This window comes from Sciurus carolinensis, unplaced genomic scaffold (genome assembly GCF_902686445.1).
Source record: "Sciurus carolinensis unplaced genomic scaffold, mSciCar1.2, whole genome shotgun sequence".
Classification (NCBI taxonomy): Eukaryota; Metazoa; Chordata; class Mammalia; order Rodentia; family Sciuridae; genus Sciurus; species Sciurus carolinensis.
Window position 1 is genome coordinate 181,189 of NW_025920214.1, and position 20,362 is coordinate 201,550.

The window sequence follows — 20,362 nt, forward strand, 5'->3', positions numbered from 1 at the left end:
AGAACAGTAAAGAAAGAAATTAAAGAAAACCTTAGAAGATGGAAAGATCTCCCATGTTCTTTGATAGGCAGAATTAATATTGTCAAAATGGCCATACTACCAAAAGTGCTATACAGATTCAATGCAATTCCAATTAAAATCCCGATGATGTACCTTACAGAAATAGAGCAAGCAATTATGAAATTCATGTGGAAGAATAAAAAACCCAAAATAGCTAAAGCAATCCTTGACAGAAAGAGTGAAGCAGGGGGTATTGCAATACCAGATCTTCAACTCTACTACAAAGCAGTAGTAACAAAAATGGCATGGTATTGTTACTAAAATAGATCAGTGAATAGATAAATTGAATCAGTGGTACAGAATAGAAGACATGGACATAAACCCAAATAAATACAATTTTCTAATATCAGACAAAGGGGCCAAAAATATGCAATGGAGAAAAGATAGCCTTTTCAACAAATGGTGTTGGGAAAACTGGAAAACCATATGCGACAGAATGAAATTAAATCCCTATCTCTCACCCTGCAGAAAACTCAACTCGAAATGGATCAAGGACCTCGGAGTCAGACCAGAGGCACTGCATCTTATAGAAGAAAAAGTAGGTCCAAATCTTCAACATGTTGGCTTAGGATCAGACTTCCTTAACAGGACTCCCATAGCACAAGAAATAAAAGCAAGAATCAGCAACTGGGATAGATTCAAACTAAAAAACTTTCTCTCAGCAAAGGAAACTATAAGTAATGTGAAGAAAGAGCCCACAGAGTGGGAGAAAATCTTTTCCACTCATACTATAAATAGAGCACTAATTTCGAGAATCTATAAAGAACTCAAAAAACTCTACACCAAGAATACAAATAATCCAATCTACAAATGGGCTAAGTAAATGAACAGACACTTCATAGAAGGTATACAAGCAATCAACAGATATATGAAAAAATGTTCAACATCTCTAATAATAAGAAAAATGCAAATCAAAACTACCCTAAGGTTTCATCTCACCCCAATTAGAATGGCGATTATCAAGAACACAAGCAACAATAGGCACTGTCGAGGATGTGGGGGAAAAGGTACACTCATACATTGCTGGTGGAGTTACAAATTAGTGCAGCCACTCTGGAAAGCAGTATGGAGATTCTTCAGAATGCTTGGAATGGAACCACCATTTGACCCAGCTATCCCACTCCTTGGCCTATACCCAAAGGACTTAAAATCAGCATACTACAGAGATACAGCCACATCAATGTTCATTGGTGCTCAATTCACAATAGCCAGATTGTGGCTAGATGTCCTTCAGTTGGTGAATGGATAAAGAAATTGTGGCATATATATACAATGGAATATTATTCCGCCATAAAGAATGATAAAATTAAGGCATTTGCAGGCAAATGGATGAAATGGGAGAATATCATGCTAAGTGAGATAAGCCAATCTCAAAAAACCAAAGGACGAATGATCTTGCTGATAAGTGGATGATGACATATAATGGGGTGTGGGAGGGGTTAGCTTTAGTGTTAGGGTTAGGTTTGGGGTTGGGGTTAGGGTGCGGGGAAGAATGAAGGAATAAAGGACTGTATAAAGGGTCAAGAGCGGTGGGTAGGGAGGAGGGAAGGGGGAAAAATGGCAGAATGAATCAAACAACATTACCCTGTGTATATTTATGATTACACAAATGGTATGACTTTACTCCATGTACAGAGAATCAAAATGTGTCCCATTTGTTTACAATATAAGAATATACATTAGAATTAATATATTTAATATTTAGAACTAGGATAGAATTTTAAAAGCCCCAAAGGAAAGATGGCAGGTCACATTTAGAAGTAAACCAATGAGAATTTCCCCAGTGTACTCTAAAAGCTAGGGGTGCTTGTGACAGTGTATACCAAGCACTAAAAGATAACCATTGCTGACTTATCCAGCAAAAATATTCTTCAAAATTGAAGATGAAATACATACATTTCATTCATGACTACTAATCCAGCACTATAAAATACTTAAATATTTCATGCATGTACAATGAAGAGCAACCAAATGAGGTAGTGAAGGGATGAATCTCAGTAGAAGAGAAGCTTATTAATATGAAATATAAATTAAATATTATAACTAATTGAAAATTATAGTAAAAATTCATCACTGTAAAATCATCCCGCTAAAATAACATAGTAAACAGTCATAACTCTCCAATTAAAAGATACAGTCCAAAGAGCTCATTAGAAAACAAAATCCAACTACATAATATTTACAAAAGATTAATCTTTGAGACAAAGACATCAAGAGGCTGAATGTAAAAGAATATGAAAAAATATACCATGCAAATGTAGAACAAAACCAAGTAGGAACAGCTTCCTCCCATACCTAACAAAACAGATTTCAAGCCAAAATTAATCAGAAGATACAAAGATGGTTCCTTCATATGGTAAAGGGAACTAACCTACAAGAATATATTATGATTATAAATATTTCTGACTCAAATATCAGTGTACTTACATGATTAAGATTCAGATAGACATTAATGCAAAAATACTGTATGATTTCAACACATCTCTCAAATATATATTATATAGATATAAATGATTACATATATGAATATACCAACATGAATTTCACTTTTAAGTATGTCTCTAAAGTACTAATTTAAAAAAAAAAACAAATAAATAGAAGAAGGGTCAGGAGTATAGAGGATGGCAAAGAGGCAGAGGGAGGAGGGATGGAAAAGAGGAAGTATGGGGAATCAAATGGATCAAATTATATTCCATGCATATACGATTGTGTTAAAATGAACGAAAATAGTATGCTTAACTACAATGCACTAACAAAACATTAAAATTAGACACTTGAGGCCAAAACATATATACTATTAACCAAATGGACCAAACATATATCTATAGAATAGTTCATACATCAGTAACTGAATTTATTTTTTCTTCTCAGCTTATCATGGAACTTTCTCCAAAACAGAGGACATAAAACATGTCCTAGAAAATAGAAAAAAAATCCAAGTAATTCTTTGCATATGGTCAAATTATAATAGAATGAAATTAGAAATCCATAGCAAGAAAAAGATAAAAAAATTTAACACAGGAAGACTGAATAATATGCTTGGGAATGAGAAATGGGTCAAGAAAGAAATCGAGCATGAAATACAAAATTGTTAGAAACAATAACAGACGTAGAACATATTAGAAATTTTGGAACAATATGAAGGAAGTTGTAAGAGGAAAATTTACAGCATTGAGTGCTCATGTTAAAGAAGGAAAGATCTGACAAAAGAGTGAAGGCTAAGTAACATGGGGGACAGAAGAGGGCGGACTAGAGGGCGGCTGCATTTCATGTTGCTCCAGGACGCAGGATTCAAAAGAGGAGATAGTGAGAGACTTGGGACCAACTCAAAGCCGCGGGGTGAGTCTCTCCCGTTGGGGAGGCATCCCGGATGGGGCGGTAGCCCCGGAACGCAGGGAACTTTGTGAAGTAGAGTTTGCCCGGCGAGACTCCCCTCCCCAGCACTGGAGCGGAAAACATGGACCACTGGGAACATTGTAGAGGTGGCTACTCAGCACAGCGCTTGGACTCGGAGCACCCACTGGGGCTTCGGGCGGCTGCCTGAGGAGGAACTGCATGACATGCAGTTTGGACTCAGAGCAATCGCTTCTGAACACCGGGGGGTTGCCTGGAGGAAGAGGAGGAACGTGGCGGGTCGCTTGGTCTAGGAGTGACTGCATCAGAGCTACAGGCAGTTGCCAGAGGAGGAGGCGAGTGGTGAGTTGTTTGGACTCAAAGCGACCGCTCCTGAACACCGGTGGCCTGCCTGGAGGAGGAGCGCGGTGGGTCACTTGGTCTCTGAGCGACCGCTCCTGAACACCCGGGGGGCTACCCCGAGGAGGAGGAGGAACAGGGCAGGTCACTTGGACTCGGAGTGACTGCCTAGGGCTATGGGCGGTTGGTGGAAGGAGGAGATGTGAAGTGAGTTGTTTGGACTCCTAGTGACTGCGTCGGAACACCGGGCGGCTGTACGGAGGAAGAGGTGTGTGGTGGGTCTCTGGGTCTCGGAGCAATTGTACGGGGCTCCAGGTGGCGGCTCAGAGGAGGGGCCGATTAGCCAGGCGATTAGGTGCAGAGCAGGGTCCCAGGACCTAGGCGGCATCTTGTTGGAAGAGCTGCACAGAGACACGCCTAGGGGCGGAGCGAAGTTTCCAGGACTGTGGGCAGATTCTCTGAGGAGACGCAGCCTAAGGAGACTCCTCTGTGAAGGGTGAGGCTCCCAGGCCCAGGAGGTAGGTCCGGTGCCCTGGGAACGTTACAGAGGAAGGCAGCCCAGCCCAGGCGGTAGTTGTAGATTGAGGGGAACTGACCAGCGAGACCTCCCCACCGGGTGAGTCTTCCCTGCCGGGTGAGGTTTTCCCACAAGGACGGTAAAACTAGAGACACAGGCACAAACAGGCCTTGCCTCAGCCCGCAGCCTAGTTCCCTGTTGGATGACCATTGGTCAACAAGTGGAGGCACCTCTGCCCACTAGCAGGGAATATACCCCACCTGAGGGTCACCAGCCTTAGAGAGGCAGCTTCCTTGTGGAGCACCGCATTATCAAATTCCTCCAAGACTTCAGGCTACTGAAGGATAAGAGGGGATATACTAGCAATCTACAGGGACATTATAAGTCAATAGAGGAAATCTGCAATATCTTAATGACCCACTGATTCCTGAACAATATGAGAAAACAAGGGAAGAAAATGCCCCAAACAAATCTAGATGTTACATCAATAAAATCCAATGACAGCATGGCAGAAGAAATGACAGAAAGTGAGTTCAGAATGTACATAATTAAAATTATCAGGGAAGCACACGATGAGATGAAAGAGCAAATTCAGGCATTGAATGATGAGATGAAAGAGCAAATGCAGTCATTGAATGATCGCACCAATCGACAGTTAAAAGACCAAATACAGGAAGCAAAAGATCATTTCAATAAAGAGTTAGAGATATTGAAAAAAAAACAAACAAAAATCATTGAAATGAAGGAAACAATAAACCAAATTAAGAACTCCATAGAAAGCATAACCAATAGGATAGAACATCTGGAAGACAGAACCTCAGATATTGAAGACAAAATTTTTAACCTTGAAAAAAAAGTTGAACAAACAGAGAAGATGGTAAGAAATCATGAACAGAATCTCCAAGAACTATGGGATATCATGAAAAGGCCAAATTTGAGAATTATTGGGATTGAGGAAGGCTAAGAGAAACAAACCAAAGGAATGAACAATCTATTAAATGAAATAATAGCAGAAAATTTCCCAAATCTGAAGAATGAAATGGAAAATCAAGTTCAAGAGGCTTGTAGGACTCCAAATACACAAAATTACAACAGACCCACACCAAGGCACATTATAATGAAAATAAGTAACATACAAAATAAAGACAGAATTATAAAGGCTGTGAGAGAAAAGAACCAAATTACATTCAGGGAGAAACCAATACGGATATCAGCAGATTTTTCAATCCAGACCCTAAAAGGTAGAAGGGCCTGGAACAACATTTTTCAAGCTCTGAAAGAAAATGGATGCCAACCAAGAAACTTATACCCAGCAAAACTTACCTTCAAATTTGACGATGAAAAAAAATCCTTCCATGATAAACAAAAGCTAAAAGTATTTACAAAAAGAAAGCCAGCATTACAGAACATTCTCAGCAAAATATTCCATGAGGAAGAGATAAAAAACAAAGAAGCTAATCAGCAAAGGGAGGAATTATCCTAAAAGAACTGTCAAATAAAGGAGGAACCAAGTTGTGTCAAAAAAATAAATAAATAAATAAAATTTAAAAAATGAACCAAATGACTGGGAATACAAATCATATCTCAATAATAACCCTGAATGTTAATGGCCTGAATTCATCAATCAAAAGACATAGAATGACAGATTGGATTAAAAAGAAAGATCCAACAATATGTTGCCTGCAAGAGACTCACCTCATAGAAAGAGATACCCATAGACTAAAGGTGAAAGGATGGGGAAAAACATACCATGCACATGGACTCAGCAAAACAGCTGGAGTATCCATTCTCATTTCAGATAATGTGAACTTCAAGTCAAAGTTAGTCAGAAGGGATAAAGAAGGACATTTCATACTGCTTAAGGGAAGCATAAATCAGCAAGATATAACAATCATAAACATCTATGCCCCAAAGAGTGGCTCATCCATGTATGTCAAACAAATCTTTCTCAATTTTAGAAACCAAATAGACCATAACACAATAATACGAGGTAATTTTAACACGTCTCTCTCACCACTGGACAGATCTTCCAAACAAAAATTGAACAAAGAAACCATAGATCTCAATAACACAATCAATAATTTAGACTTAACAGACATTTATAGAATATACCATTCACCCAAGAGCGAATACACTTTCTTCTCAGCAGCACATGGATCCTTCTCTAAAATAGACCATATATTATGCCACAAAGCTAATGTTAGCAAATACAAGAAGATAGAGACACTACCTTGTATTCTATCAGATCATAATGGATTGAAGTTAGAAAAAAATGAAAGAGAAAAAAACAGAAACTACTCCAACATCTGGAGATTAAACAATATGCTATTATATGACGAATGGATAACAGAAGATATTAGGAAGGAATTTAGAAAATTCTTAGAGGTAAATGAGAACAAAGAAACATCATATCAAAATCTCTGGGACACTATGAAAGCAGTACTTAGAGGAAAATTTATTTCATGGAGCACATTTGATAAAAGAAGTAAAACTCAACAAATAAATGACCTAACAGTATAGCTCAAAGCCGTAGAAAAAGAAGAACAGACCAATACCAAAAGTAGTAGAAGGCAGGAAATATTTAAACTCGGAGCTGAGTTTAAGTTTGAGCTAAGTTTGTTTCAACAAAATTGAAACAAAAGAAACAATAAAAAATTTGACAAAATAAATAGTTGGTTCTTCGAAAAAATAAACAAAATTGATAAACCGTTAGCCACACTAACAAAGAGAAGATGAGAGAAAACCCAAATCACTAAAACTCGGAATGAACAAGGAAATATCACAACAGATACGATGAAATACAAAAGAAAATTAGAAGCTATTGTGAAAATCTATACGCCAACAAAATAGAAAATTTCGAATACATCAACAGGTTTCTAGAGACATATGAATTGCCTAAACTGAACGAGAAGGACATACACAATTTAAATAGACCAATTTCAAGCAATGAAATAGAAGAAGTCATCAAAAGCCTACCAACAAAGAAGAGTCCAGGACCAGATGGGTTCTCAGCCGAGTTCTACAAAACCTTTAAAGAAGAGTTCATTCCAATACTCCTCAAAGTATTCCATGAAATAGAAGAGGAGGGAACTCTCCCAAACTCATTTTATGAAGCCAATACACCCTGATACCTAAACCAGACAGAGACACATCGAGGAAAGAAAATTTCAGACCAATATCCTTAATGAACATCGACGCAAAAATTCTCAACAAAATTTTAGCAAATCGCATACAAGAATATATTAAAAAGATAGTGCACCACGATCAAGTGGGTTGTATCCCAGGGATGCAAGGTTGGTTCAACATCCGGAAATCAATGAATGTCATTCACCATATCAACAAACTTAAAGTTAAGAATCACATGATTATTTCAATAGATGCAGAAAAAGCATTCGATAAAATACAGCATCCCTTCATGCTCAAAACACTAGAAAAAATTGGGATAGTGTGAACATTCCTTAACATTATAAAGGCCATCTACGCTAAGCCCATGGACAATATCATTCTAAATGGTGAAAAACTGAAAGCATTCCCCCTAAAAACTGGAACAAGGCAGGGATACCCTCTTTCACCACTTCTACTCAACATTGTCCTTGAGACTCTAGCCAGAGCAATTAGACAAACCAAAGAAATTAAAGGGATACAAATAGGAAAAGAAGAACTCAAACTATCCCTGTTCACTGATGACATGATTATGTATTTAGAGGAACCTGGAAATTCCACCAGAAAACTTTTAAAACTCATAAGTGAATTCAGTAAAGTAGCAGGTTACAAGATCAGTGCTCATAAATCCAATGCATTTTTATACATAAGTGATGAATCTTCAGAAAGAGAAATTAGGAAAACTACCCCATTCACAATAGCATCGAAAAAAATAAAATACTTGGGAATCAATCTCACAAAAGAGGTGAAAGACCTCTACAATGAGAACTACAGAACACTAAAGAAAGAAATTAAAGAAAACCTTAGAAGATGGAAAGATCTCCCATGTTCTTGGATAGGCAGAATTAATATTGTCAAAATGGCCATACTACCTAAAGTGCTATACAGATTCAATGCAATTCCAATTAAAATCCCAATGATGTACCTCGCAGAAATAGAGCAAGCAATTATGAAATTCATGTGGAAGAATAAAAAACCCAGAATAGCTAAAGCAATCCTCAGTAGCAAGAGCGAAGCAGGGGGTATTGCAATACCAGATCTTCAACTGTACTACAAAGCAATAGTAACAAAAACGGCATGGTATTGGTACCAAAATACACAGGTAGATCAATGGTACAGAATAGACCACATGGACACAAACTCAAATGGATACAATTTTCTCATACTAGACAAAGTGTCCAAAAATATGCAATGGAGAAAAGATAGCCTCTTCAACAAATGGTGCTGGGAAAACTGGAAAACCATATGCAACAGAATGAAATTAAACCCCTATCTCTCACCTTGCACAAAAGTCAACTCAAAATGGATCAAGGACCTCGGAATCAGACCAGAGACCCTACATCTTATAGAAGAAAAAGTAGGTCCAAATCTTCAACTTGTTGGCTTAGGATCAGACTTCCTTAACAGGACTCCCATAGCACAAGAAATAAAAGCAAGAATCAACAATTGGGATAGATTCAAACTAAAAAGCTTTCTCTCAGCAAAGGAAACTATCAGCAATGTGAAGAGAGAGCCTACAGAGTGGGAGAAAATCTTTTCCACTCATACTACAAATAGATCACTAATTTCCAGAATCTATAAAAAACTCAAAAAACTCTACACCAAGAATACAAATAATCCAATCAACAAATGGGCTAAGGAAATGAACAGACACTTCACAGAAGAAGATGTACCAGCAATCAACAGATATATGAAAAAATGTTCAACATCCCTAGTAATAAGGGAAATGCAAATCAAAACTACCCTAAGATTCCATCTCACCCCAATTAGAATGGTGATTATCAAGAACACAAGCAACAATAGGTGTTGGCGAGGATGTGGTGAAAAAGGAACACTCATACATTGCTGGTGGGGTTGAAAATTAGTGCAATCACTCTGGAAGGCAGTATGGAGATTCCTTAGAAAACTTGGAATGGAACTACCATTTGACCCAGCTATCCCACTCCTTGGCCTATACCCAAAGACTTAAAATCAGCATACTACAGAGATACAGCCACATCAATGTTCATTGCTGCTCAATTCACCATAGCCAGATTGTGGAACTAACCTAGATGCCCTTCAGTTGATGAATGGATAAAGAAACTGTGGCATATATATACAATGGAATATTACCCCGCAATGAAGAATGATAAAATTTTTGCATTTGCAGGCAAATGGATGAAATTGGAGAATATCATGCCAAGTGAGATAAGCCAATCTCAAAAAACTAAAGGACAAATGATCTCGCTGATAAGCAGATGAGGACATATATTGGGGAGTTGGAGGGATTAGCATTAAGGTTAGGGTTAGGTTTAGGGTTAGGGATAAGGAGTGTGGTAAGAATGAAGGAAAGAAGGACTGTATAGAGGGAAAAGAGTGGTGGGAGGGATGGGGGGAAGGGAAAAAATAATGAATCAAACATCATTGTCCTATGTAAATGTATGATTACACAAATAGTATGCCTTGACTCCATGTACAAAAAGAGAAACAACATGTATCCCATTTGTATACAATAATAATAAAAAAAAAAATGTCCCAGATCAGCTAAGGCAACCTTTGAATTCAGTGAGATCACACTGTGTAATCGACTACACGCCACTGACTTCAGTTCTGTTGGAGATGTATACTACTATCCAGTTGTAGTTTTTTCTGAAAAGACTAGCTATTAGTAAAGCATCTTCCATGTAAGACATTAGCAACTCTTGTCTGCAATATGTTTTCAACTACATAATATGTTGAAAGCCAGCAAAAGAAAATTATGCTTTTCTTGAAAATATCTCTATTTCTTTAAGATTACAAAATGCAAGTAACAGAGTTAGGTACCTGTATAAGCAAAGTTGAAAGGTCTTGTAAGAGGAACATGATGCTTGGGAGCCACTGTGGGATGTGAGGGATATAAGAACACACCATCATCACCTAGCATCTCCACCAGTTCTTTATGCAGGCTTTCTTCAACTGCCTTAAACTTTTTGCATTTCTCTTTGTTATATTTGAGCTTCTCCTCCAACAAAGCCAGTCCTACAAAATAATAAATAACTATTTAAATAAACAAATTTAGTTACTAGTGTTCATTATCCTTTCTTATTCAAATAATACCTGTATATTACAGAACACTAAGAAAGTAATAAAGTGTTGAAAATAAAACCTTATAACCATACAATCCAAACTTGAGCATTTTTGTCCATTTACTGTTATCTCCTTCATATCTTTTAAAGTAATGCTATATATAGGATTACTAGATCTTTTTTCTGACAGTGTATTACATAATTAATACATTTCATTTCAAAAATCAATTATATACATGTTTTAATTTTAACAGTATTATATTTCAATCATAGGAATGTACATAGTATTATTCTTTAATGAGACCATTATTTAAGCATGTAGAGTATTTTTTAAAACTTCATACTCTATTAAAAATAGACATTCACAAAACTCTTAGCAAAATTTTATGATAGAATTATATATCAGAGTAATGCATTGTCTAGAGCTGATAAAAACCTTCAGCAAATGGTAGGATATAAGATCAAGGTACATAAATCAATCACTTTCCTATACTATCATAATGAATCTTCTGAAAAAGAACTTAGGACAACTATCCCATTCACAATAATTTCAAAAAATGGAAATACTTGTGAATTAGTCTAATGGAATATAAAAATTCTCTCCAATGAAAATGATACAACACTGAAGAAAGTGATGAAAAAATAATGTAGAAGATGGAAAGATCCCCCCATGTTCTTGGATAGACAGAATTAATATTATCAAGATGCCATGAATCTAAAGCATTATACAGATTAAATGTAATCCCCATTGAAATACCAATGACACTCTTCACAAAATTAGAAAAAGCAGTTCAAAATTTCATTGGGAAATATATGAGACCCAGAAAGAGCAGAACAATCCTGAGTGAAAAGAGTGATGCTGGAGGCACCACAATACCCAAAATTATACTACAAAGCTGTAATAACTAAAACACAATGTTACTCTCATTGACATGAGGAACAGAGAATAGAACAGAATGGAGACAAACACACATAAATAGGGTTATCTGATACTACACAAAGGTACCAAAAACACACTTTGGAGAAAACATAGTCTTTTTAACGAATAGTACTGGGAAAAATTGATATTCATATCAATTTCTGAAGAATGAAACTTGACCCCTATCTTTCATCCTGCACAAAAGCCAACTCCAAGTGGATCAAAGACCCAGGAATTTAAACAGAAACTCTGCAAATACTAGTAGAAAATGTAGACCCAGCACTCCAACTTGTTGACCCAGAAGCCAACATCCTTAAGGAGAATCCTAAAATCCAAAAGATCAAACCAAAAATCAAAAAGTGGCCTGGCATCATGTTAAAAACAAAAACCAAAACAAAACATCTGCACAGCTAAGAAAACAAGAATCAGAAGAGAGAGAATCCTTAATGAGAAGAAGTCATTGCTATCTTCTCCTCCAGGACAAAAATATCTGGAAATTATAAAGGACTAAAAAAACATCTCCCATGCCAAGGCCAGGCACAGCCACCAGACCCGCGCCCACAATCTCTAGCACCAAGGTCCACACCCCTGCGCAGCTGACCATCTATCAAAATGTGGGGTTGCCTCTGCCCAATACCATTGATTATGCCAGACCTGGAGGCCACCATCAATAGTGGGACAGCATCCTTCAAGGGACACCATATTATAAAGTTCCTTATAGGCATAAGGCTACTGAAGACAAGTAGGTTTGAACAGAAGAGTGTAGTTTTATTGTAGAATTTTTTATTAGTAGTATTATTATGATTCTTCCTATTACAACTATTAATCCTACTTTTTTCTTTTATTAAATGTTTATCCCTCTCCCTATTTTCCTCTTACCTATTTCCTTGAGACTCCTCACTCTTTTCTCATGCTAACGAGTAATTACTTTTAATATTATTTCACTATTCCTACAACATAGTACTTCTATAAACGCAATTCTTATTGAATTAATGTTACAAACAACACCACTCCCCAGGCTCTTTGATCACCATTACAAATTGTCATCCTTAATGCAAACATATTGGTTGTGTTGTAGATAATAATTGAACTCATCATCTCTGTTTATTAAGACAATATGAATAATATCTTATTAGGGACTACTTGGGTTAAGTATGCATATTGTTTGTATGGTGTGCTGCTAATATTAATCTCTCACTTCAAGGTGGGGTACTGGAAACTTACAGGGATGCTATAAGTCTACAGGGGGGAAATTTCAATGCCTCATATTTGCACTCCCAGAGGGAAAGATACATGAACAATATGAGAAAACAAGGGAAGAAAGTGTCCCAAACAAACCTAGATACTACATCAATAAAATTCAATGATAGCATGGCAGAAGAAATATCAGAAAGGGAGTTCAGAATGTACATAATGAAAAGGATCAGAGAAGCAAACAATGAGATAAGAGAGCAAATGCAGGCATCGAATGATCACACCAATCAACAGGAAGCAAAGGATCATTTCCATAAAGAGACAGTGATTCTGAAAAACAAACAAACAGAAATCCTTGAAATGAAGGAAACAATAAACTAAATTAAAGACTCAACAGAAAGCATAACCAATAGGCTAGATCACCTGGAAGACAGAACCTCAGACATTGAAGACAAAATATTTAATCTTGAAATCAAAGTTGACCAAACAGAGAAGATGGTAAGAAATCATGAATGGAACCTCCAAGAATTATGGGATATCATGAAAAGGCCAAATTTAAGAATTATTGGGATTGAGGAAGGCACAGAGATAAAAACGAAAGGAATGAACAATCGATTCAATGAAATAATATCAGGAAATTTCACAAATCTGAAGAATGAAATGGAAAATCAACTACAAGAGGCTTACAGAACACCAGATGTAGAAAATTACAACATATCCACACCAAGACACATTATAATGAAAATACCCAACATACAACATAAAGATAGATTTTAAAGGCTGCGACAGAAAGGCATTGGATTATATAGTGGGGAAAACCAATATGGATATCAACTGATTTCTCAGCCCAGACCCTAAAAGCAAGAAGGGCCTGGAACAACATATTTCAAGCTCTGAAAGATAATGGATGCCAATCAAGAATCTTATACCCAGCAAAACATACCTTCAGATTTGACAACAAAGTAAAATCCTTCTGTGATAAACAAAAGCTAAAAGAACTTGCAAAAAGAAAGCATGCACTAGAGAATAGTCTCAGTAAAATATTCCACAAAGAGGAAATAAAAAAGAACAATGAAAGTCAGCAAAGGGAGGAACTATACTTTAGTCATTAATAGACTAAAGGAATAGTCATTTAATGGAGAAACCAAGTCAAGTTAAAAGCAAAAAATAAGCCAAAATGACCGGGAATATAATGGCCTACACTCATCAATCAAAAGACAGAGACTGGCAGATTGGATTAAAAAGAAAGACCCAACAATATGCTGCCTTCAAGAGACTCATCTCATAGAAAAAGATACCCACAGACTAAAGGTGAAAGGATGAGAAAATCCATACCATGCACATGGACTCAGTAAAAGAGCAGGGATTTCCATCCTCATATCAGAAAAAGCAGATATCAAACCAAAATTAGTAAGAAGGGATAGAGAAGGACATTTCATACTGCTTAAGGGAAGCATAAATCAGAAAGAAGTGGCAATCATAAATATTTATGCCCCAAGCAATGGCTCATCTACGTATGTCAAACAAGTCCTTCTCAATTCCAGGAACCAAATAGACACGAAACAATAATACTAGGTGACTTTAACAAACCTCTCTCACCACTGGACAGAATTTCCAAACAAAAATTGAACAAAGAACCCATACAGCTCCATAGCAAAATTGATAATTTAGACTTAACAGACATATGTAGAATATACCGTCCATCAATGAGTGAATACCCTTTCTTCTCAGCAGCACATGGATGCTTCTCTAAAATAGACCATTTGTTATGCCACAAAGCTACTCTTAGCAAATACAAAGAGATACTACCTTGTATTCTATCAGATCATAATGGAATGAACTTAGAAATCAATGACAAAATAAAAAAAGAAAGTACTCCACACCTGGAGATTAAATAATACACTATTGAGTGATGCATGCATAACAGAAGACATCGGGGGATGGATAAAAAAATTCTTAGAGGTAAAGAGAACAAAGATGCAACATATCAATATATCTGGGACACTGAAAGCAGTAGTAAGAGGAAAATTCATTGCATGGAGCACATTCCATAAAAGCAGGAAAAGTCAACAAATAAATGACCTAATATTACAGCACAAAGCCCTAGAAAAAAAAGAGATCAACACCAAAAGTAGTAGAAGACAGGAAATAGTTAAAATCAGAGCTGAAATCAATGAAATTGAAACAAAAGAAACAATCAAACAAATTGACAAAATAAAAAACTGGTTCTTTGAATAAGTAAACAAAATTGATAAAACCTTAGCCACACTAACAAAGAGAAGGAGAGAGAAAACTCAAATTACTGAAATTTGGGATGAAAAAGGAAATACCATGAAAGACATTATTAAACACAAAACATAATTGGAAGCTATTTTGAAAATCTATACTCTAACAAAATAGAAAATCTTGAAGACATTGACAGGTTTCTAGAGACATATGATCCACCCAAACTGAATCAGGAGGACATACAAAATTTAAGTAGATCAATTTTACGCAATGAAATAGATAAAGTCATCAAAAGCCTACCACCAAATTAAAGTTCGGGCCCAGATGTATTCTTTGCCGAATTTCACAAGACCTTCAAAGAAGATCTCACTCCAATACTCCTCAAAGTATTCCATGAAATGGAAGAGGTGGGGACCCTTCCAAACTCATTCTATGAAGCCAGTATCACCCTGATAACAAAACCAGACAAAGACACACCAAGAAAAGAAAATTTCAGACCAATATCACTAATAAACATACATGCAAAAATTCTTAACCAGAGTTTAGCAAATCGCATACAAAAACATATTAAAAAGTGCACCGTGATCAAGGGGGTTTCATCCCAAGGATGCAAGGTTGGTTCAACATCCAGAAATCAAAAAATGTAACTCACCACATCAATAGACTTAAAGTTAAAAATCACATGATTATTGCAATAGATGCAGAAAAAGCATTTGATAAAATACAGCACCCCTTCATGCTCAAAAGACTAGAAAAAATAGGGATAGTAGGCACATTCCTCAACATTGTAAAGGCTATCTATGCTAAGCCCATGGCCAACATCTTTCTAAATGGAGAAAAACTGAAAGCAGTCCCCCTAAAAACAGGAACAAGGCAGGGATACCCTCTTTTACCACTTCTGTTCAACATTGTCCTTGAAATGTTAGCCAGAGCAATTAGACAGAAATTAAAAGAAATTAAAGGGATATGAATAGGAAAGAAGAACTCAAACTATCCCTATTTGCCAATGACAGGATTCTATATTTAGAAGAGCTGATTAATTCCACCAGAACACTTCTACAACTCATAAATCAATTCAGTAAAGTAGCAGGATATAAAATCAATGCTCATCAATCTAATGCATTTTTATTCATAATTGATGAATCCTCTGAAAGAGAAATTAGAAAAACTACCCCATTCACATTAGCCTCAAATAAAATAAAATACTTGGGAATCACTCTAACAAAAGAGGTGAAAGACCTCTACAATGAGAACTACAGAACACTAAAGAAAGAAATTAAGGAAAATCTTAGAAGATGGAAAGCTCTCCCATGTTCTTGGATAGGCAGAAGTAATATTGTCAAAATGGCCATATTATGAAAAGCGCTATATAAATTAAATGCAATTCCAATTAAAATCCCAATGACATACCTCATAGAAATAGAGAAAGCATTCTGAGGATTCTCCACAATGCTTTCCAGAGTGGCTGCACTAATTTGCAACCCCACCAGCAATGTATGAGTGTACCTTTTCCCCACATCCTCGCCAACACGTATTATTGCTTGTATTCTTCATAATCACCATTCTAATTGGGGTGATTACACAAATGGTATGCCTTTACTCCATATACAAACAGAGAAACAACATGTATCCCATTCGTTTCCAATAAAAATAAATTTTAAGAAAATCTCTGAAAAAAGAAGAAATGAGAAAGCAATCATGAAATTCATTTGGAAGGATAAGAGACTCAGAATAGCTAAAGCATTCCTTAGCAGAAAGAGTGAAGCAGGGGGTATCACAATACCATAACTTCAGCTATACTACAGAGCAATAGGAACAAAATGGCATGGTATTGGCACCAACATAGACAGGTAAATGAATGGTACAGAACAGAGGACACAGAGACAAACCCACATGTATACAGTTTTGTCATACTGGACAAAGGTGCCAAAAACGTACAATGGAGAAAAAGCCTCTTCAACAAATGGTGTTGGGCAGTCTGGAAATCCATATGCAGGAATTCAACTAAATTCCTATCTCTTACCCTGCACAAAACTCAACTCAAAATGGATCAAGTATCTCAAAATCAAACCAGAGACCCTGCACCTTACAGAAGAAAAAGTAGGTCCAAATCTTCAACTTGTTGGCTTAGGATCAGACTTCCCTAACATGACTCCCACAGCACAAGAAATAAAAGCAGGGATCAATATTTGGGATAGATTCAAACTAAAAAGTTTTTTTCACAGCAAAGGAAACTATCAACAATGTGAAGAGAGTGCATACAGATTGGGAGAAAATCTTTGCCACACATACTTCAGAGATAGCCACTAATCTCCAGAATCTATAAAGAACTCACAAAACTTTACAGCAAGAATACAAATAACCCAATCAATAAATGGGCTAAGGAAATGAGCAGACACTTCACAGAAGAAGATTACAAGCAATCAACAAATATATGAAAAAATGTTCAACATCTCTAGTAGTAACAGAAATGCAAATCAAAACTACCCTACGATTCCTTATCACCCCAATTAGAATGGTGATTATCCAGAACACAAGCAATAATAAATCTTGGTGAGGATGTGGGGAAAGGTACACTCGTACATTGCTGGTGGGGTTGCAAATTAGTGCAGCGACTGTGGAAAGCAGTGTGGAGATTCCTTAGATAACTTGGAATGGAACCACCATTTGACCCAGCTTTCCCACTCCTTGGCTTATACCCAAAGGACTTAAAATCAGCATACTACAGTGATGCAGCCACATCAATATTCATAGCTGCTCAAGTAACAATAGCTAGATTGTGGAACCAATGTAGATGTCCTTCAACTGATGAATGGATAAAGAAACTGTGGTATATATACACAATGTACTATTACTCAGTCATAAAGAAGAATGAAATTATGGCTTTTTCAGATAAATGAATATATTTGGAGAATATCATGCTAAATTAGGTAAGTCAATCCCAAAAAACCATAGGCCGATTGATCTCTCTGATAAGTGAATGATACATAACAGGGTTTGGGAGGGTGGCAAGAATGGAGGAAGGATGGATTGTATAGAGGAAAAAGTGGGGTGTGTAGTGCATGGAGGGAAGGAAAAATAACAGAATGAGACAAACATCATTATCCTTTATACTTGTATAGTTACACACATTGTAGGACTCCATGTACAACCAGAGAAACTGCAGTTGTACCCTATTTGTGTACAATGAATCAAAATAAATAAAGAGAAAACTAAAGAACCAAAAATGTTAATAAATTAGGTAAACAAAGATAAAGGCTTTTTTGTAGATATTAATTCACATTTTTCCAGCTTGTCAGATAATTAATAAAATTTCTAATTCCTACATCATTCAAAATCTATATCCATCTGCTTCTAACAATTTTCTTCAACAGGTAAGAGATGATTAATACTGATATTTACTTTTTTTGATGTCTTTACTTTTACAATTAAGAATAAGTAAGTTAAATTTAAAATAATTGGGATTATCTTAGTCTTTATTATAGGAGATACTTATTGATTTACAAGGTTAAAATGCTAAAAGATCTGTTGGGTGCTAAAATGTCATCTACTAAATATTAGAACATCAGATACTCAAGTGAAATATATTTGAACATTAGATATATTTGTAATTTGGTTGATATAAAGGTCTAAAATTCCTAAGGTTTTAAAAAGGGAAATAATTAAAACATTAATCTACTCTCATTCCAATAAAATAATTTCTTATGTGTTGAAATTTATTATTTAGAAAAGTTAATTTTCAAGAAATTAAGATTTATACAACGTTGGTTAATCAATATCTGTTATTTTAAAATACCACCTTACATTTCAGATTTCAAATTTCTCTTCAAAAGCTAAATTTGGCTAATATAAAAACATCAATGGCTATGTTTTAATTAACTATGATGATTACTACTAACTTGTTATGTTAATTGTATCTTTGTTTCCCAAATAAAGAAGTGTTTAAAGTGTAAGATTTATAAGGACATTGTAGTAAACTGATGCTCTCTAATCTAAATCTTTTTATAATAATAGTCTCATAAACTTATATAATAATAACAAATTAAAAATTTAATTATGTCATTTAATATTTTAGAATAAATGTAAGTTATAAAAATTTTATGTACTCTACACTGAAAAAAGTAAAATTACTATATTTATAGAAGACTATTAAGAGACACTAGCTTATTTAAAGGTTAGCAATTTGACATATAAAAATATTTTGACACCTTCCCCCAAGAGGGGATCAAAGCTCTCTTAACTTGTCTGTCTCATGTTTCATACATAATATTAAATTGTTCCTTAATTTATATTAATTCAAAAATCATATATAGGAATTTTATGAAATAATATTCAAATAAGAAACTAGAATTAGTTTCAAAATTAAAACATCTTACCTAAATTTCATCAAGAGACCCACGATATTTCCTTATTGTTGAGGTACCTGACACTTCAAGTCAAAGGGATGGTTCAACAATAAGGAGATATTAAGTCTCTAACCAGAATGTTTATGGTCATGCTAGCTCTATTGAGCTGTCAGGTAAGTAGAATTCAGGGGGAAACATATTAGGTCCATTTCCCAGATCCATCATTAATACACTCAGTGATGTGGTCTAAAGAATCCATCCCAGTATCTACTAATAATATTCATATGATGGGAGATTTTACAGATAAACATATTATATTTATTCATGCTACTGGGTTTAATTATACTGGCTAGAGTGGGAAATTACCTATATGCTGGTCCCATGATAAATACGGTGGTTATTTAAAGGTAACTTTTGAAGAAAAAACAACATAGGGAGTACCTACGCCAGTTCATCATACTGGCCCTTGGAACTTAAGATTATATGTTCAAACAGCTATTAAAATGGGACATTCATATAACAAGCCAGTCATTCCCATGGAATATCCACCAATATTTTACTGACTTAATTGTTCTGTAATAGAATTTGGCACTTTTCCTAAATGGATGAAATGTGCAAATGTCTTGCCAATGCAACATAAACTCTCTAAAAGTGGATATGTTTTGGATTGATCTTCAAAAATTGATAAAAGGCAGTTACATCAGAATATCACTTCCTCCAGAAGGTCCAAAGTCAGGAAGGATTAACGTGGCAGCACTGTCACTAAATGTGTTTCACTTTTACTTCTTGAAAAGAACTTGCAGGAAACCATGTTTAATCTGAATTTTTAATACAATGGAAGATCTAAAAAACTAGTCAAATAGTTGACTTATTTAAAACTATTTTAAGAATACAAAATAAGATTAGATATACAATTGTTCTGATACTTTGAAACTCCATGTAATTTAGACTACTTCCTATTGTTTGGATATTACTTTGCACTACTAGTAACCATATAATTGAAGCCATAGGTGAGGACAGGCAGTTAGGGTACAATAGGAAATCTGGTCAAATTGAGGAATGGAGGCCATCTGAGTCTGGGAATTTGGAGACCGTCCCTGGGAGATTGGAATGTCAGTGTCTCCAAAACCCTTTTGAACACCAAGGTTACCTGCCTATACTACCTCTCACCCAAAAACAACTGCAGGCAGGGAATTGCTAA

General features: G+C 35.7%; 1 protein-coding gene across 4 annotated transcripts in view; it reads right to left on the minus strand.

The window, feature by feature from the left end:
- Positions 1–20,362, minus strand: part of Faah2 (fatty acid amide hydrolase 2) — a 196,026-nt gene that overhangs the window by 70,003 nt on the left and 105,661 nt on the right. For 3 of the 4 annotated variants that reach the window (XM_047538012.1, XM_047538010.1, XM_047538009.1), the window contains one exon: positions 10,235–10,429. The exons of the other annotated variant lie outside the window; for it this stretch is intronic. In XM_047538012.1, the coding sequence (XP_047393968.1) occupies positions 10,235–10,429 (195 nt within the window). The remainder of the gene's footprint in view (positions 1–10,234; positions 10,430–20,362) is intronic. 4 annotated transcript variants of the gene reach the window in all.